Source organism: Galeopterus variegatus, unplaced genomic scaffold (assembly GCF_000696425.1).
Source record: "Galeopterus variegatus unplaced genomic scaffold, G_variegatus-3.0.2 Scaffold467, whole genome shotgun sequence".
NCBI lineage: Eukaryota > Metazoa > Chordata > Mammalia > Dermoptera > Cynocephalidae > Galeopterus > Galeopterus variegatus.
Window position 1 is genome coordinate 112820 of NW_007726578.1, and position 20961 is coordinate 133780.

A 20961-nucleotide genomic window follows, 5' to 3' on the forward strand; every position below is an offset into this window, starting at 1 on the left:
ATGCGTGGCAGTGACATAGAGGGCTCTAATAAACATCTTTTGAATGAATACATTTACACAGTGTAAGAAAACCTGCATTTTTCTTTCATATGTGAGCTCTTAAAAACTGTTGTGTGTTTGAGTTTTTATGTATATGTGGGTCTTGGGCATCCAAAATAGAGTGGATTATTGAGGTAATTGTTGAGATTATTCAGTTCCAAAACTTTTTTCCAGAAAGTTAGAAATGGAGTCAAGAGGTGTGAGACACAAGTCTGACTTTGTCATGTTAGTAGCAAAGTGACTCTGAGTCACTGAGGCCCTTTTTCTCCATTGTGAAAGGCTCTTCCAAAAGTCTAGAGCTCCATATTTCTACACAGGCAGCTTAGCTTTTCTTTTGGTCCTAACACTCATCCATTCTGAAGTTTAGTGTGTTTAAGAGAATGTGTAGCTTAGAGATTGGTAATATATTTTTTTTACTTCCTTTCCAAGATCTTGCTGCTATTCCTGACTTTCAGTCTGGTGCTATGGAAAACTGGGGACTGACAACATACAGAGAATCTTCTCTATTGTTTGATGCAGAAAAATCTTCTGCATCAAGTAAGCTTGGCATCACAATGACTGTGTCCCATGAACTCGCCCACCAGGTATACAAGCTCAGTCACATATGTTAGAAGTATAGTTAACTTACATTGATATTGCTTTTATGGGACATATGAGGCTAATTTTTACTTTGTCTTTATTCTCATTAGAAAATTTATTCTTTAAAGCATTAGGTTTCATGTTTTATAATGCATATTGAAAGGTTTTTATTTTTACTTTGATAAAATATTAATTTTATAAATATATATTAGCATTTATAAATGGCATTAGACTTCTAAAACACATTTCTTTCTGAATGTCTTTAGTTTATGGCTGCCATTATAGATAATAAATAAGTCAGTTTCCATAGAAATGTGTGAATAAACTGAATAATGTTTTCCTTTCAGTGGTTTGGGAACTTGGTCACTATGGAATGGTGGAATGATCTTTGGCTAAATGAGGGATTTGCCAAGTTTATGGAGTTTGTGTCTGTCAGTGTGACCCATCCTGAACTGAAAGTCGTAAGTAGTAGTAATTTTTTTACATTTTAGGTTAATCTGTTGTTTTGCTCAATGTTGGTGGAAAATGTTTACTAATCTCTGATTATAGAATTCATAGAAAGATTTCATTGGTAACTTCCTTGGGAGTTTAGATATGAAGTATAATTCAAAAATGTTAGTGAACTTTCAAGACATATTACAAAAACTTATTTCCAGACTCAATTGTGAAACTATGATTACTATGAAATTAAGTGTTAAATTGTGTATTCCTTTAATATCAAAGAAATGTAAGTAATGGCAGCCTGAATGTTCCATATCATTTCCCCAACCTTCAGGTTGCTCATTGCAGAAGTGTTTGGTACAGATTGCTATTATTTAAATAGGACCCTACTTGCCAAATCAAATGAATTATGCTTAAGGTAACTGCATATTTGATTGCATATCCACCTGGACACATGGGTCACAGTTTTAATGCTTTGGAACTGCTATATGTTGATTTTAAAAATTGCATGTTTAACTTAAAGAAATCACGTACAACAAAATTAAAAATAAACTTATTCTATATAAAAAATTCTTTACTACAACATTTCTTTTCATTTATGAACATTTGTTATTTCCCATTTCATCTGCCTGTACACATAATTTATACATAGTTATAATTATGAATTATAAATTATACTACTACAATGGATTGTAAATATTTTCCTATGTTTCTACATAATCCTTAATGATAAAAATGATTATAGATGCATATTATTCTATTGAGTTAACGTGCCCTAGTAAAGCAGGTTAAGGTTAGAATTTGTTCTCTGCTTTTTTTTTTTTAAACTACACGATTTTAAAGCTAAATATCTTTGTTTTAAAATAGTGCAAATGATGAATGGAAATGTTGAAATCACTATACATTTTAGCTTCCTATTTTGTTGATGTTTGGCTATAGTTGTAATGGTTTTGTTTTTAAGTTAATATGAAATTTTCTTTATTCTAAAGTGATAAGTATTTAAGATGAACAAAATCTAAAATGTTTACCTAAAATCATTGTTTCTCAGATGCTCTTTAGATAGTAATTCCATTTGTTTTCATAAATACTAGAAATATGGAATAGGTTGGCCTGGAAATTTGAAGTATAGACCTATTATTCTAGATCAAACCTTACTACCTTTATATTTTTATCTAAATGTAAAACATAGGTGATATTTTCTTTTTTCTGTCTCAATAGGAAGATTATTTCTTTGGCAAGTGTTTTCATGCGATGGAGGTAGATGCATTAAATTCTTCACACCCTGTGTCCACGCCTGTGGAGAATCCTGCTCAGATTCGGGAGATATTCGATGATGTTTCTTATGAAAAGGTAAAAGTGGATCATAAGGGTATAGTTTGGACACTAAACTTATAAATACTGGGGTGGACAGGTTATCGGCAAGGGTGTGGGGTAGTTTTCCCTTCGTGAGGAGTAACCAGATTGAATGCCTCCTATCCTGACCCATGCTGGCTGGAGTTCACTTTTTTTGGCCTAACTTGCAGTTTGGCTCATAATCGTAGTGAGTATATTATGCTCAGTTCCTCATTTACTCTTTCTTGGATTGAAAATTCAGGCCTACAGAAATTCTGCCTTGCATTCATCATTCAACAAATGGGTATTGGCTGAGCCTCAACTTTGTACCAGGCAAATATTCCTGCCCTTGTGTAGCTTACCTTTCAGGGTCTTCAGAGACAGTTTATATTGTTGAACTGCAAAGTATTGTACTGAACAATTTGTTTCATGACAGAGTTGCAAACTGTTGCCAACACTGAATGATTATAGAGGTTTTATATAAAAGCCTGGATTTCTGGCTTCTCTGGGAGGGGAGGGAAAGGAGGATTTGGCCAAACAAATTTGGCCTGTATTTTCTTTGGCAACATATGCTGGAGCTAAGTAGTGGCTCCTTTATAAGACTAAGGTTGTGCTTCTCCACTTCCCCTAACATTCCCAACTGTTTCTATTGTCTTCTCACTGAGGCTGGGAACGTGTTGCCGTTTATGTTATGCTTGGCCGTTTTACTTGTAGCAAACAGAAAAGTAGTTCTTGCTAACATGTTTCCATCAAAAATGCAGGGGAAAAATGTAAAAGAGCATCCACCTTATCTTGGAGTACTTCATTTATGTCACCTGTCCTATGTCACTGGAGGTATTTGAGTTTGTGACCCACCATCCATGGCATGGGAGTGCAGAGGAAAAGAACACTGTATGCAGGAAGACAGAGAATCTGGGAACTCTCTTGCTCCCTTTCTCATTGTTACTGTAGCCCCCTCAGCCCTGTGTGCTCAAGGCTGCCCTGTACTTACCCTATTCCTTACCTGGCACCCACCTCTGCTCCTGTCTCTAGTGCTCCACCCAGTGTTGCACCTATCTTTCCCCACTCCTGCCTCCAAGTAGCAGTGAGAGAGCCAGGTGATAGTTCGAGATCTGATATTTAATCTGCACCCTTGTCTACTTAAGTGTGAATAAAGGGAGCTGGCATGTGATGCTAATTTGCCTCACGGGGAGACTTGGCTCCTGATAGAAAATAACGGCCCAGTGGGCTAAGAGCATAAACAATCACGTTAGATAAATCCCCCGCCTAGACAGGTCTAGGTTTAACCCACCTTTTCTGTTTCACAAACTGCCTGACATTAAAAATGTTACTGCGGTTGCATTTTTTAAATCGAGACATAATTGATCAGACATATTCATGGGGTACAGAGTTTAGTATCAATATCTTCATACAATACGTGATGATCAAATCAGGGTAATTAGTGTACTCATCTTTACAAAATGTAATCATTCTTTGTGACCCTTAATCAATTTCTCACTAATCCCGCTTTCTTTCCCCCTTTCCCATCTCTAGTAACCACAGTTCTGTTCTCTCCTTTTGAAAGTTCAACATATTATTGAGATTCATTCTTTCTTTTTTCCATCCTCCTTTTCTTTCCTTTCCTTTCCTTTTTTTCTTTTTTTCTTTCTTTTTTCATTTTTTATTGAAACATAATTGATTATACATATTTGTGGGGGTACAGAGTTGACTGTCAGTATCTGTGTGCAATATGTAATTGTGGAGTATGCATAAAGCAAATGTACTTCACAGGGCCTGGTTTTCCAAAGCCTTGTCGTTTCAAATATTGACCTTGCAAAGGACAGGAAATTTTCCTCAGGCTATAGTCTCTGTTGTAAGATAAAGAATTGTAACACAGCAAGGTTGCTGGCTCAAAGGACAGACAGGTTACTGATTGATATGTAAAGATACTGAGAAATTGCTGTAAGAAGAGAATGTTTGCTAAAATCAAGTTTTTGTTGCAAATTGCATTATGGAATGTCACCTTGCTTGTCTAACTGAATGTTACCAGCTTCTATTGTTAAACTTGTTAAACTATACTTAGCAAAAACCCCACCTATGTTCTTTTCTTGTAACTTCCTGGTCTGAAGAATAAATGCAGGAAGAGAATCCCAATTCGTGGTTAATTTCCCAAATGGAAGGAATGCCTCTATCTTGAGGGTTCTGGTAGATTAACCCCTTTTTGGGGCTTCTCACTGCTCAGAAGAGATGGGCTTTGAGTAATCTTTGGCAGCTCTGTCACCCAGGGGAAAAGGGGTGACAAATCCGTGGGAGGCAAAGCAACATGTAATAATCAAATCAGGGTAGTTGGTATATTCGTTATTACAAAATGTTCTAATTCTTTGTGTCCATTAACCAATTTGTCCCTAACATTCCTCCCCCTCCCCTTACCCTTCTCTAATAACCAAAGTTCTGTTCTCTCCTGAAAGTTCAATGTATTATTGTGTTTGTTGTTTCTTTTTTTGTTTCTTTGTTTCTTTCTTTTTTAGCTCCCACTTATGAGGGAGAGGACATGTGGTATTTCTCTTTCTGTGCCTGGCTTATTTCACTTAAGGTAATTTTCTCCAAGTTCATCCATGTTGCTGTGAATGGTAGAATACTGCAAAATAAAATGTGATGGCAGATTAGATTGCAACCAACCTATAGATAACAATTATTTCTATTATCTTTTCAGGGAGCTTGTATTCTGAATATGCTAAGGGATTATCTGAGTCCTGATGCATTTAAAAGTGGTATTGTACAGTATCTCCGGACGTATAGCTACAAAAACACAAAAAACGAGGACCTGTGGAATAGCATGGCAAGTGTGAGTGTGTTTTTGTGTATCTCTACATTTGGGATTGACAGACTTATTACCTTGTTTTGTTTTGTTTCTCTTACATCATATTAATACCTCTGAGAAGAAATATGAGTGTTTTCTATAGAAATGAGAATGATGTGCTTGTTTTTTTTAGATTTGCCCTACAGAGAGCACACAAATGATGGATGGCTTTTGCTCTGGAAATCAACATTCATCTTCATCCTCAGTAAGTTTCCACATCTGTACATATTCCCCTAAGCACATTCTTTTATTCTTTGAAGGATAACTCTGTACCAGACTTTTTGAGGTATTTGGTTTTATCACCCTCATGCCAGATAAGACTGCATCTAAACTATACCAGACTGAGGGCCTTTTATAATTTTTCTTAGAAGGCATCTACACAAGAGGGTCGGTTGCACAGCTGCCTTGATAATACTACTCACTGATACTGTGGCGCTACGGCTTATGTCAGAATCCTGCCGACATCGCCAATTGTGGAGCTACATGACCACGCCAGTTGTTAGGCTCTTTTACCTGCCCATAATCCTGCACTGACTTGGCCAATTGTTGAGCTAGGGCTGGGTCTGGAGCTCACAGACCCCACAAGCCCGTTCCAGACTGGGTCACAAAACCTTTACACTCCAGGCTGGGTCACCAGATCACTTACACGCAGGTCTGTGAGCTAGGTAACCGGCAAATAAATCCTTGGAAGCTGCAGGTTGGAAAGCATGGCTGCTTGTGCGGTAGTGGCCACCAGAGGCAGTCCCCAGCCAGGGTGGCGGCACTGCATATGCGTACCAACTCCACCCCCGCACACACACATAATTTGTTTACTGAACCACCCCCAACCAGCCCAAGGCAAGAGGGCCTGATCAAATTGTTCTGTTTTCCCAACAGATACTCATTTCTTCAGCTTCAGTCTCCGTAAAGCAGTGGATTTATGACATATGTCCGTGGTAGAATAGGGCTATATTGTATCAGTCAGGAGGACGTGTCAATCATTTCCAGATCTCTGCATTTGTGAAAAAACAAATAATGGCAGTGAGCATTCTTGAACACTTACTATGTGTCAGGCAAGTGCTAAGCACTTATCTGTATTATCTCCATGACTCTTTGCAATAAACGTATGAGCTGGGCACTATTACTATCCCTGTTTTTACAAATGGGAATATGAAATCCAAAGGCATATGGTTGGTAAACTGCAGAGCAGGGATTTGAATTTAGATCTAACTCATTTTTTTAACTGCTGTAAACTATTCATAACATCTGAGCCACAAAACAGTCTGAGTCTCTGTTTAAATGGACTTGTGGAATATTTTCATAGGCAGCTGAGAGTGAGTCTGGAGATTCAACAGAATTTTATCTACCATATTTTTATTTTCTTGACTTTTTGTTTTTAGAGATTGCTTCATTCAGTGGTTTCTAGATTTTTCCTGTAGCATATTTTATCCTTTTACTAACTCTTAAATCTTTTCTTAAAAGCTTTTTTCATATCAAAGAACATATTCCCCTTTGAGTCGATGACTATTTGTTGAGTATGGGCCATCATCGTGTTATCACTTAGGAAGCACAGGCTCTTGAATGAACATTTTTTCCCACCTTGTTTGTCTGAGAGCCAGCATAGTTATATAGGTGTTGAAGACCTGGCCACTTTCTCTCCCTTCTCTCCCTTCACTCATTCATTCACATGTCTGCTTTGAGCCCAGTGCTACACCAGCCCCAAGGTGTGCCCAGCAGAACCAGATATGCTGCCTGTCCTCAAGACACACATGTGTAGTGGAGAATGAAAAGTAAATAGTGCTCTAATGGATGTGGGATGGCTGGGGACAGTGGGGGAACAGAACCAGGGCAAGGGGCTGGAGAGCAGGGGAAGAGATCAGGAAGAGCTCTGCAGAGGAGGTTGTCACAGGCGGCAGTCCTTGGAGCACAAGCTGGCATTCTCTTTTTTCTTAGAGTTGGGTCTAAGTGGGTGATAGATCTGCCTGTTTTTGTATAAACCAGCACTGGCGTCAGGAAGGCCTGGATGTGAAAACCATGATGAACACCTGGACGCTGCAGAAGGGCTTTCCCCTGATAACCATCACCATGAGAGGGAGGAACGTACACATGAAGCAAGAGCACTATATGAAGGGATCGGATGGTACCCCAGAGACTGGGTAATGTGCGTTGAGTAAAACTCATTCTGTTGCCTAGGAGACTTCAGCCTCGTAGGATAAAAGCTTACTTTTGAAAGAGTGCCTTTATCTCTATCACCAAAATATCTCAATTGAATCTATGTATCTTATGAAGTTGACTTTTATCCCCCATTTTCCCAAAAGGACTAAGGAGGCTTTAAACTTTAGTTACCCTCAGTAATATTGATGATATATAATTATTTTAACATTCTCAGTTTTGTAGTTTGATAGGGTGTAATTTCTAGTTATTGGCTTGAAATCAGCTCAGATCTAAGGATCTATTAACTGCCACTAGATTATAATAGTGCCTGGCATTTGGGTTGGAGCTAAGGACAAAAGAATTTAGATGATTTCTGGAATTTATGAGAGACTTAATTCTCTTTTTTGGAAGTCTGAATTAGTTTCTGGAACCTGTTGTCTGCTTAATGCTATAGAAGGGTATCACTGGAAAAGAGATGCTGCAACTTGACTGATGCTAGATGGACATTATTAAAATTTTTTATCTTGAAATAATTTCAGACCTTTGGAGAAGTTGCAAAAATAGTGCAAAGAATTCCCATATATGCTTTACCTAGATATATGTTAACTCTTTACTCCATTTGTTTTATCATTCTCTCTCTCTCCATATATATGTATGTGTATGTATATATATGTGTATGTATATATATGTGTATGTATATATTATATATATATATATACACGTCATTTTTTTTCTGAACCATTTGAGAGTAAGTCGGAGATGTGATACTCCTTTACATCTAAATACTTCAGTGTGGTATTTCCTAAAAAGTAAGAACATTCACATATAACCATAACATATAATGTATATAAGTACAATTATCAAGATTAGGAAATGAGCTTGGTAGGTACTATACTATTATCTAATATATAAAACCTATTCAACTTTTTCCAATTGTCCTAAAAATATCTTTATAGCAAAATAGAAAAAACACATCTGGTTTAGAGCTCAGTACAGGATCACATATAGTATTTAGTCTCCTCTTTAGTCTCCTTTTTTCCTGAAACTATTCTTTAGTCTTTCTTTGTGTCTTGACATTGACGTTTTTGAAGAGTATAGGCCAGTTATTTTATAGAATGTCCTTCAGTTTGGGTTTTCTGCTATTTCTTCATGATCAGATTTAGATCAGTTGAGACTGACAGTAAGTAATTCCACAGAAGTGACATGTGTCCTCAAAATATGGTTTTTAGGAGGCACGTAATGTCACTTTGTATCATTACTAGAGTCACTGTTTTTAAGTCAGGCCTCTGAGCTCCAATCAGTCCATCACTGTAAAGGCTTTCAGGGCTCACATAAGCCTGCATTCCCAACTTTACTTAAGGTGTCCAAGAATAATGAAAAGAGCCTGAGCTGGCACTCCTTACAAAGCTGGAAGACAGGCTGGCAATGTTTTGAGATCTTGGCCTTAGCGGTTTTGGTACCATCCAGTCCTAAACTGGTCAGTGCCTGGTACATGATAGGTGATTTAAAAACTGCTTGCATGTGGTGAATAAATAATGCACAATTTATTCCTCCTTTCTTCTAGGTACCTGTGGCATGTTCCACTGACATTCATTACCAGCAAATCAGATTCGGTCCATAGATTTTTGCTGAAGACAAAAACAGGTAATTTATTGTGGAAATAACTAGTTTCCCTCAAGAAGGATGGTGGAAATGTGTAGGATTTAAATACTAAGCTTCTTTTGCTATTTATCTTGGTTAAAGCAAAGGGGGTCAAGTTCAAAATACTGTCTGGTTTTGAAAAAGAATGGCCAATATCTTGTCAGATAGATTAAAGCAGGTGAGTTATATAATGCTAAAAAGGAGGGATTACTAGTGAAAATTCCTATTACTTTGTTAACATTACGGGGTTATATCATATATATGGCCAGAGATGTGGTTGCATTATTTTCATAGATCTATAAATCTCACAAGATTGGTGTCGAAAGCTAGTGTTGGCCTTTGTCTATTGGGCTTCTGTTTTTCTGGTTTCCAAAAGAAAGAAGTGATGATTTCAGATTGTTCAGTATTAAACGTTTCTCTAATTTCTTTGTCTAGTCTCTGATCAGAAAAGCTTTCATCTGGGCCAGCCTGGTGGCGCACTGGAGAGTGCGCCGCTTGGGAGTGCGGCGGCGCTCCCGCCGAGGGTTCGGATCCCATGTGGAGACCGGTTCCCGCTCACTGGCTGAGCGCGGTGCGGGCGCAACACTGAGGGTTGCGATCCCGTTACCGGTCAGTAAAAAAGACAAAAAGGAAAAAAAGAAAAGCTTTCATCAGTCAAGAGAGTAAATGGAGCTATAATTTATTTTATTTGCTCTAGATGTGCTCATCCTCCCAGAAGAGGTGGAATGGATCAAATTTAATGTGAGAATGAATGGCTATTACATTGTGCATTACGAGGATGATGGATGGGATTCTCTGACTGGCCTTTTAAAAGGAACACACACGGCAATCAGCAGTAATGATCGGGCGAGTCTCATTAACAATGCATTTCAGCTTGTCAGGTAATACAAGCTGTGCCAAGTCGTGGTTTATTTCTGAAAGCAGCTGCTATCGTTCAAATTCTTGATTTCTAAAGGTGAAAATGATTGATTGATTGCTGAGAAGAAGTTGAAAGGTGTTTTCCACTAAGTTCTAACCGTCAAGAGGTTGTTTTTAGCCTTATGATTAACTTTCTGTCAGTGACTGCTCAGTAACTTGAAGGAAGGAATCTGTATTTTAATGTTTCTCATTAACAACTCAGATCAGACTGAGGCAAAAGTGTAGAAAGCTAAGAGACTAAAACCCAGGTGAATCCCCTTTCCTCATCCCTGAAGCCTTGTCCTGCAGCTTTTCCTGGTCCTGCTATGACAGATCAGGTTTCTCTCATGCTGGCTCTTTAACATTCTTGAAGCCTTCTTAGAAGACTAAGTGACCCAGGCCCAAGTTGTTTGAATGCCATCTCTTGGATTAAAGGAGATTTTTGTCCCCCCTAAACCAGATACCTGATCTTTACAGCATCTTTATGGAATACGGCTTATAAAATTGGCCCAATCAAATGACCTTTGAATGGTTGAGGACAGAGTGAACACTATTCATTTTGCCCCATGACAATGGTTTTTAAGGAAATGCTCCCCAAGCCTCAAACTCAAGCTTCTTCCCTACTTAGGCAGAACTGAAGTCCTGGGGAGAGCCATGGAGGTGGGAAGGGGTAGCTTTGTAGTTCTCCTGTCCTCCTGCTGCCCTCAATGTGGATTTCTTCCTTCTGCTGCTTCTCACCAACAAACTGGGCCTCCTGAGGTGACAAAAAGCAACAGGTGGGGGGAGAAAATTACGGGTTGCTTAGCTAACTGTTTCTTCCTGCCTAAAAAATTCCCTTCTGTGGCATATTTCTGCTTAAATCTTAGAGGGTTTTGTGTTTACTTACACATGTATATATCCTACCACTAAGGCTTTTAACACCAACTCTCAGCTCTATGTATATTCAGTGTCTTTTTGAAACGGAGAAGATGTGTTTACTCCAGGGGCTCATAGTTTTGACTGAATGGCTACATGAAGAGTCTTTGATCGAAATCCCCTTCTTACTCTGGAGGCTTAGCACACAATCCAGTGTTTCATAGGGAGACAGAAGCTGACATGCTTCCATTTGGTCTTAACCACAAGTTATCCCGAGCTCTTTTATTAGAGAAACTCCCTTCCAGTGTAACTGCTCCAGATGTTGTGTTATGTGTGACAGAACAGATACTAATGTAAAGGTCATTATAAGGGGTATTTGATCTCATTGAATGTTGTGCTGGAAGATTAAGATATATTTTGAAGTAAAAAGTTGATTTCCTGGATTTTGTTTGAAACTGCTAACCATGGTGTCTCTTGATCAGCATTGGAAAACTATCAATTGAAAAAGCTTTGGATTTAACCCTGTACCTGAAACATGAAACTGAAATTATGCCCGTCTTCCAAGGTTTGAATGAGCTGATACCCATGTATAAGTTAATGGAGAAAAGAGAGATGAATGAAGTAGAAACTCAATTCAAGGTAAATGCCTGAAATAAATAGAATAGTTATATAATTGTGGTTCGCTTTTTGGTGTGTGAAAAAGAGTGCTTATCAGTGTGTGTGTGTGTCTTCACAAATATCAAGAAAAAGCGTTTGGACTAGCAAAAGTGTTGTTTTGTTTGGCACTAGAAATAGAAATGGCAATGTTAGATCCTGTACTAAATTTTCATGGATTTTTTACTCCCTTCCTTTCACAAATCTTTTATTTCTTTTACTTCTCCATTATGATGGCTGGCTTTAGGATTTTCTGGGACTTACTGGTACATGAAGAAAAAACACAATTTTTATTTTTGGCAAAATGTCATGAAGTCCTGCTGCATAATTTGCTCTCAAAATTTAGTCATATAAACTATTTCTTTTACTTTAAGAGTGGCAGCTCATCCTGGTTTTAAGTAGACAGGATATGTTTAGAAAAGATTGTTATACAAATACTAAAGTCATTCATTACTATTTCTTGTTTTTGACCCTTTTTATAATTAAATATAGATAGAGCTGCATGGTTTTTAAAAATAAGAATTAATTAAGCTTTACAAATTAGTCCCCATCACCTGAGAGTGTATTGGATTATGTAAACATGACATGACCTGTGACAATACTATGACACATGTCACTGTCCCCTGTGTAATGCCTGCAGGCCTTCCTCATCAAGCTGCTGAGGGACCTCATTGATAAGCAGACGTGGACAGATGATGGCTCGGTCTCCGAGCGAATGCTGCGGAGCGAGCTCCTTCTCCTTGCCTGTGTGCGCAAGTATCAGCCATGTGTGCAGAGGGCAGAAGGCTATTTCAGAGAGTGGAAGGAATCCAATGGAAATCTGAGGTCAGTCCTTACCAAATAACCACTTTGTTGATGTATAGGGTATCTTTTCTGTTTTCCATCATTGGTGCTAAACATGGGGAGAAACAAGTACAGTAATCCCTCCTTTTCTTGGGGGTATGTTCCAAGACTCCCAGTGGATGCCTGAAACTGCATTTATAGTACTGAGCCCCATAAATACTATGTTTTTTCCTGTGCATACATACCTATGATAAAGTTTAATTTATATATTAGGCACACTAAGAGATTAACAATGATTACTACTAATAAAATAGAACAATTGTAACAATATACTGTAATAAAAGTCATCACACTATGGCTGTAACTTTTGCATTTTGGGATATGACCCCAAAACTAGCATGAATTTCCTTCTTCACAATTTCACAGGTAGAAGATTCGTTCTTACTGTAGATCTTAGCGACCTCAGCATAAGATTTTTTTCCTTTCCTTATTAAGTCAAAACTTTCACTGTTTCACTTAAAGGAAGCACTTTTGCCTTCTCTTTGGCATATCTGAATTGCAGCATCACTGCTCTTGTGCTTTGGGGCCATTATGAAGTAAAATAAGAGTGACTTGAACACAAGCACTGCAGTCCCTTGACAGCCGATCTGATAACTGAGATGGCTGCTAAGTGACTGATGGGTGGGGAACGTGTACAACATGGACATGCTGGACAAAGGGATGATTTATGTCCCAAGTGGGACTGATGGAGAGGGATGGCCTGAGATCTCATCACGCTACTCAGAATTTTTGCAATTTAAAACTTACGAATTATTCATTTCTGTAATTTTTCATTTAATGTTTTTGGATTGAGGTGACTAAGGGTAACTGAAACCACGAAAAGCAGAACGGTGGATAAGGGGGGACTATTGCATAAATGAGTCTCCCCTGCTGTTCTTTTTTGGAAAATAAATTGCTTTTTAAGATTTATCTGTGTATCTTCCAACTTTCTTTTAAAAAATGCTAGGAGGGAACTTCTGTTCATAAAAGTCAACTATCTGGGGAGCTAGAACAGGATTAGAATAGTTCCCATTTTGTACAGCCAATACAAAACCTTATTAAACTGAGATGGCCGTGGCAGACATAAACAGAGACAGTACATTTTATAGTAGCTTTTTTTGGCCTCCAAAATCCCTGGGGTGCATAGTAATTGCTGACACTGTCTAAGCAAGGTAGGATCTTACCATATCTGGAAATCTCTGTTCTTGCTATACACCTCAGTCTTTTTATCTTACGAGTTTAAATCTTATCTAGGAAACATTTATGCCAACAATCTACATGCTTCTGTTTAAATAAATGCTTACAAACAGTGGTCCTACTGGATTCCTGACTTGTGTTTATGGCATAAATTTTAGTCTAGCTTGAATTTCTTTCTTTTGGCTTGTAAGGTGACCACATATAGACTGATTCAACATCATTAAAGTGTGATAGATATGTGGGTATTTATAAAAGTGTCATTTCACATTATGTTTTTAAGACTACTTAAAACCAAATTTAGATAATTTAGAAAACTGCCTCTTTCAAAAAATGTAACTGAAGGAAAGAAGTACTTTTTGTTTATATTTCCAGGCATCCTTCTCTAATCATGGGGCCAGCTCATCAGCTCATGATTGGTCACCATTATGCTTCTAAACTCACTCACTGTATCTCCAGTTCTCACCACGTGTGTCCTTTTTCCACAGCCTGCCTAACGATGTGACCTTGGCAGTGTTTGCTGTGGGGACCCAGAGCACTGAAGGCTGGGATTTTCTTTACAGTAAATATCAGTCTTCTTTGTCCAGTACCGAGAAAAACCAAATTGAATTTGCCCTTTGTGTGAGCCAAAATAAGGAAAAGCTTCAGTGGTGAGTCATTCATTCACGTTCATGTGGCCGAGGGAAATTAAATTAGGTCAGATCATTCTGGCATCTATTTTTGTTCTCTTGGCCAGGAATTGCCTATTCTGCTGGGAACATTTATGTAAGTGGGCACACATCTAATGAGAATGGCAAATAATTGGGGAGAACTAAGTGTTAGGAAAAATATTGAAAGGAGTATATATTTGTGTATCTTTGTATCTTTAAGGCGATAACATACTTGAAATATTTATTAGAGATATCCTTCCTTAACTATTTTTTTTAGCAAATGAGAGAATATATGAGAATGGGTGTTGTAAGCAGTATGTAAATGTTAATTTAGTTTTTATTATTACTTAGCTATAGTAGGTTTATCAGGACTCTGGTAACCTATTTATCTTTTTGGTCTTTATTATTGGCAGGGTTTTTTTTCAGATTATTATTATTTTTTTTTTCCTTTTTTGTCTTTTTTTGTGACTGGTAACGGGATCGCAACCCTCGGTGTCACGCCCGTACCGCGACCGGCAACGGGATTGCAACCCTCGGTGTCGCGCCCGCACCGCGCTCAACCAGTGAGCGGACTGGTCTCTATATGGGATCCGAACCCTCGGTGGGAGCGCCGCCACGCTCCCAAGCACCGCACTCTACCGAGTGCGCCACCGGGCCGGCCCTTTTTTCAGATTATTTTATTGCAGTTATTTGTAACTGTTTCATTGTTTGTTTATTGCGAACCTTTTTTTTTTTGTTTATCTTTCCAGGCTTCTAGATCAAAGTTTTAAGGGAGATATAATAAAAACTCAGGAGTTTCCAGGTATTCTTACACTCATTGGCAGAAATCCAGTGGGATATCCATTGGCCTGGCAGTTTCTGAGGGAAAATTGGAATAAACTTGTACAAAAGTAAGTAGCACCAACAATTGTGCTGGGACTGGATAAATTCCTTAACTTTGCTGTGTGTTAGCTTTGTTGTCTGTAAAAGAACAGTAACAGTCCAGAGGGATTTTTTTTGATTAAACATAGGCAGTGGAAATACTTAAAATACCCTTAGAAAATATAAAACTCTAATCACATGCTAACTAACGTATCTGCATAGTAACACTGTCCATTCCATCAGGAATAAGCCCTTCCTGTACGGACTGACTTATTTGAAGCCCAAGACTTCTATTAGCACTTTTGCTTGTTTGCATCTGCCTTTGTTCAACTCTTGTAGCACTTCCTACTGCTATCATTTGCTTTTGGATACTTAATCTTTTATTCAGCTGTTGGTGTGTATTATATTTTACAACTAGATACTAAACCCATTGGAGAATAGCGATCATATTTTATATCTTTTTCATGACTACTCAGTCTTTAGTTAAATGCTTTTGTATATATGAGGCACTTAAAAATATATGTTGAATAAGTAAGTATTTCACAACACATTTTGACAATTTCCGTTTCTAGGTTTGAACTTGGCTCACCTTCCATAGCTCACATGGTAATGGGAACAACAAATCAGTTCTCTACAAGAACACGGCTTGAAGAGGTAAAGACAAATTTTGCTTTTTTTTTTTTTTTCCTTTTTGTCTTTTTTCGTGACTGGTAACAGGATCGTAACCCTCGGTGTCGCGCCCGCACCGCGACTGGCAACGGGATCACAACCCTCGGTGTCGCGCCTGCACCGCGACCAGCAATGGGATCGCAACCCTCGGTGTCGCGCCCGCACCGCACTCAACCAGTGAGTGGACTGGTCTCTATATGGGATCCGAACCCTCGATGGGAGCGCTGCCACACTCCCAAGCGCCGCACTCTACTGAGTGCGCCACTGGGCCGGCCCCAAATTTTGCTTTTAAAATTAACTGACAATTAGCTAGTAAGTATAGGGTAGACAAAATATTTTAAAAGTGTGATGAGTCAGAAATGGATTTTGTCATTTAGAAGTTATTTTTTTGGATGCTATCGAGTTGGTATAAGCAAAAATCAGTTGCAAATAAATTACTAAAAACTGTGCCTCTTCTCAAACACATTAAGAGGTCTTAGCTCTGCCATTAAAAACTTTAGGACTCCAAAAACTTACTTGAGAGAATTAGTCCTTGCTTAAGGATGTTAAGGTAGAAACGACTGCAGTGGTCATCAAGCTATTGTGAAAGAGGCAGGTCTGGAATCTTGGTTCTCTTCTATCCAAGTTCATGGATTCCCTGTTACTTATTATATCTAATATCTATTTTCAGAAACAATTTTAGGCAACTATCAAAGAAATGTTAACATAAAGAACACAAAGCTTGAAAATGGATAGGAGATAAGTATACATGGGACTTATGCTGAGGATAATTAATGAAATGGTACCCTAAACTTGTAACAGAGCTTCCTAGCAGTCGAGGAAAAATGAGGAAAATCAGTATGAATTATTCTCATTGTCTGGTAAAAGGGAACATGAAAGGTACAAGTATTCTACAAAAGCAGGCTTTCCTCCCATCCTAAACTCTGAGAAATTTAATGTGTGAGTCATTGTTTTGTGGTGTCCCTTCTGTAATAAGGTTTCCTGTAGTAAAGTTGTGGAACAAATTTTACATGGCTTTTAAAATATGCTACTTTATGTAAAGGCTAAGAGCCTAGTATTAAAATTTAGGAATAGTTCCATTGTGTAGTCTGGTTATACCATGACCTAGCTTGATATAGGGAGAAAGCTTTGAAAATGCAAAAGAATGAAAGGTTGTCATAGTTCCTTAGCTTTTCTCCAGTTTTCAGTAGCCTCATCCAGGCTTGTAAATTAATTTGCACATGATAATTCAAGCGTGAGCTCCAGTGAGGTCTACAGCAGAGGTATCCTATGTGATGACTAAAGAGCTGTACATAGGCTTTGACCAAATAGATATCCATTCATAGATCAGATCTATAGCAACAGAACACTTCATTCATTCATTTGTTCATTCGTTTTCTCATTAATGCATTCAAGACATATTACATTCTTATTTTATGCCAAGCATGTTTTTTGGTTCTGGGGCTACAGAGATGAACAGATAAAGCCCCTGCTTTCATGGAGCCTAAGTTCCTTTGGAGGAATCAGACAATTACAGACAAATCAATTTACGCCAAATAGTTACACGCTCTGAAGATGAATAAGGCAAGGAGAGTGTGTGATTGGGGTGGGGGAATGGTGCTATGTTTTATAGGATAATTAGGAGACAAGAGTGTTGTGAGTAGAGGAACCATCAGGTTGCAAAGACCCTGAAGAGCCTGAGAGATTGCCATAATGAAGAGTATCCTACTGACATTTAAAATGTAGGAGTCATCCTTCCTCTCACATCTAATTCTTCCCTGGGTCCCGTTGCCTCTGTGCCTAGCACTTGCCTCATATCTATGCAGTAGTCTTTTCTGCTCTTACCCCAATCCAAGCCTTTTCCATCTCTTGCCATAGCCTTTTAACTGACCCTTCTCCTGCATTTGGCCAATAGCAAACCATATTCCACATTTAAAACTGCAAACCCATCCATGGTCCATGACTGACCCTGCCTTCTTGAAACCCTGCCTTGCAGTAAACTCTAAGCTCCTCCTTCCTGTGTGTCCAAGATCTTGATGATCTGGTTCCTGCCCACCTCTCCAGCCAATTCCCACATGCGCTCCTGTGCTTGCTGTCTCACAACGTCACAGCCACTCAGCTGCCTCTTGCTCCTGGCCCCCAGGGGTTTCTCCTGTATCTAAGCCTCTGAACTTTTTCTTCTCTCTACTTGGCTTGCTCATTTTATCCTTCAGAGGTCCCAGCTCAAATATCACCTTACCGGACCACGCTGTCTAAAGCAGGCCACCCTCTCCCCCATTACTATCATACCCTGACTTACTTTCTTCACAGCAGTATATTTATAGTAATCATATTTACTGTTTATACAGCCAGGTAGACTGTAAGCTGCATGAGGGCAAGGTACTGGTTCATTGCCTCATCCTGTGTCTAGTCACAGTAATTAAGGCAGACAGATGAATAAGAACCTGAGTAAATATTGGTGAGTAAATAGATGAAGTTGTGTCCCTAGTACATGCTGGGTTTTTAGGTTCTACACTTCAGCCACATTACGTAACTACATTCTCAACACCACTCTGCAATGTAGATATTATCCTAATTTTACAAATTAGGACACTGAATCCCAGAGAAGTGAACCCATTTGTTCAAGGTCAAACAAGTTAGGAGGATTAGCCTGTTTTTCTATCCCTATATCTCACTGCTTATTGCACAGAAAATGTTCTCTGAGAGTCACATCTAAATCAAATAGTTGAGATGCTGCATCTCCAAGGCAGATGAAGATAGGAGACAATTTTGGGTAAGGGCAAGGGTTAACAGACCTCCTGTTGAAGGTCTGCCTTTTAGTGGGGCTATCAGGATGACCTCCTTCAGGCTTAACCAATTAGAAAAATCATTGATGTGGTCTAACTGTTGAAGAGTGCCCAATATGATTTTTAACTGACTATGAATTAATCCCGAGTTCTGAGAGTATGAGAGAGTAGGCTGAGATACAACTCAAGGCAGGACACTGGAGGCGGAGAAGTGCTTTCTAGGCGATGCCTTCAGCTCACTGAAAAGTTGTATTGAGCTATAATTTTAAAACAACTCTGCATCATTTAAAATTGGAATTTGATCTTTCTAAAGCCTATTCCTACCCCCACCCCATATTCCCAAACTTATAATATGGTATTAGGACATGGATTTTTTAGGAATTAGTTGTCTGGAATCCATGCTGAATAAATAATATATCTTGGCCTACACTTACTTCCTGACTACAAAAATTAAAAAATTGATTGATTAGTGGTGTGAAAATTTATGGAGAAAAGGTTAAGAACCCTTTAAGGCGAAACAGAATAGCACAATATTCAATGCTGTGGCAGAGCCAGCCTGTCCCTCATGTGAGCTTAAGGGATGAAACAAGAGCAAAGATATTTTTGAGGAGACAGCTAAAACTCTCTTATCTCTTTAAAACTATGGGGAACTTTATGTGGATTTTATCTTGAGGGAACAATACACAAATTATGGATTAGGATAAAAAAATTGGCAAGATTTGGGGTCTTACCACCATAACTTGCTAAGAACCCCATTTCCCACAGAGTTTCTGTAACAGCATGCACGGCCAGGCCCATGGAGAAAGACTGCACTTAAGTGGTCAGAACTGTTTTGCTTGGCAAAGAAGACAGTCCACACATTCTGCTTTTTAGATATGTTTTAAAAAAATTAAGTTTGCATCTGTGTGTATAAAACAGGATATGCATTAAATAGACACAGTCAATTAAACCTTAATTATAAAATTGTAAACAGTAAAGTCTTTTAAAGTCTGGCAACTGTGAATAAATAAGAGGGCTGCAGAGAAAAAAACATAGAACCTGACATCATGAGGCATGAGCTCATTTCGTACAGCTTATGTGTACATAATTGAATCCAGACACCTGGGACTGCCTTCTATGTAGAATTTTGAGATGCTGGAATTCTGGCTTCAGTTTTCTTTTGCTTAATATAATAAACAGAAGTTACATTTGCTTAATGTAATAAAACTAATTTTTAAAAATTCAATTTTTCTTCATAAGGTAAAAGGATTCTTCAGTTCTTTAAAAGAAAATGGTTCTCAGCTCCGTTGTGTCCAACAAACAATTGAAACCATTGAAGAAAACATACGTTGGATGGATAAGAATTTTGAAAAAATCAGAGTATGGCTGCAAAATGAAAAGCTTGAACTGCTGTAATGATTCATTCCTTGCCAGGTTCCTGTGACCTAGAATCCCCCAATTTTGTTGAATGTGAATATTTTCAAACTAGAGATGGCTGTTTTGGCTCCAGCTGAAGATACTTCCTTTCCCTTCAACTCCTCATTCATTTGGCCATTCCTGTGAAAAGATGGGCTGTTAGTTTTTCATCAATGGGCTATTACTACCGCGTTTCATTTGCAGGTGTTGCCCTGCAACATAAACCCAAGTGGTGGGTTTCCTGCCACGGAGAATTACCTTATTATTCTCATTTTATATTTTATGCTTAAACCCCAGTGTCCAAAACCCTGTGCCCCACGTGTTTGTTATTCATAAGCTGTTTCATCTATCTCCCTTGAAGACTTTGAATAGTGGAGGATACTGAACCGTGAACACCTGGATCAAAGACTAAGCTGGACTATGGTTGTGCTGGAGCTCTCCTGTTGACCCCTCCAAGTAGGCTGTCCACCCTTCTCTTCCTTGCTCCATGCCCAGGGGCTCCCTTGTAGGCCCATGTCATCAGGCTTTCTTGCCCTCTGGATTTTGGTCAATGGGGAGCCCCAGGAGATGGGGTACGGGGGTGTTTTTTTCCCCTGGTTCCCTGGCAGGTTGCCTCAGGCAGGCCTTCACTAAAGGTCTTGGTTCCTGAGAGGTGGCCTTTCTTCCACCCAGCCTTCTCCATTTCCAGGTTCTGGTTACTGCTTCCTTCTCTCATCTCTTCTGGGACAGAGGCTACAACGTGACAGCCTGGTTCTTACTATTCCCAGTGATACCTGTGGTTTCCATGCACCCTGCCCACACCTTTGTAAAAATTCCAACAACTAAATAACTCGCTATGGGTACTTACTGCCAATAAATCATTGCAGAGTCACCAATAAATGATAACATATTGTGAAACTGAAAATATCTGCTTATATTAGCCTAAGTGAGGACATTCTTTGGCTTTGAACTGAAGTTCTTATGTACATGAATTTTTTGAATATATGACAAAAATTTCAAGATAAAGGTCTATATGATTGATTGACACAAAAAATGTCAAAATGTGTTGCTGTAATACACTATCGAATAGTGATTCTCTGGACATAAATGTGTTTACAATTCCATTTGTATACCTATTGCATGGTTAGTGGTCTGAGAAATAAAAATAAAATCAGAAATCACTGGTAATTTCCACCCCAGGCTATTTTCCTTCTAA

At 38.6% G+C, this 20961-nt stretch overlaps 1 protein-coding gene across 1 annotated transcript in view; it reads left to right on the forward strand.

Moving 5' to 3' along the window:
• Window positions 1–20933, forward strand: part of ERAP1 (endoplasmic reticulum aminopeptidase 1) — a 28531-nt gene extending 7598 nt beyond the window's left edge. Inside the window, exons 5-18 of the mRNA XM_008569135.1 lie at window positions 469–623; window positions 966–1079; window positions 2278–2409; window positions 5084–5215; window positions 5364–5435; window positions 7211–7365; window positions 8928–9007; window positions 9702–9885; window positions 11239–11395; window positions 12051–12235; window positions 13915–14076; window positions 14826–14966; window positions 15510–15591; window positions 19611–20933. Of these exons, the coding sequence (XP_008567357.1) occupies window positions 469–623; window positions 966–1079; window positions 2278–2409; window positions 5084–5215; window positions 5364–5435; window positions 7211–7365; window positions 8928–9007; window positions 9702–9885; window positions 11239–11395; window positions 12051–12235; window positions 13915–14076; window positions 14826–14966; window positions 15510–15591; window positions 19611–19766 (1907 nt within the window). The 3' untranslated portion in view covers window positions 19767–20933. The remainder of the gene's footprint in view (window positions 1–468; window positions 624–965; window positions 1080–2277; window positions 2410–5083; window positions 5216–5363; window positions 5436–7210; window positions 7366–8927; window positions 9008–9701; window positions 9886–11238; window positions 11396–12050; window positions 12236–13914; window positions 14077–14825; window positions 14967–15509; window positions 15592–19610) is intronic.
• The last annotated feature ends 28 nt before the right edge of the window (window positions 20934–20961 follow it).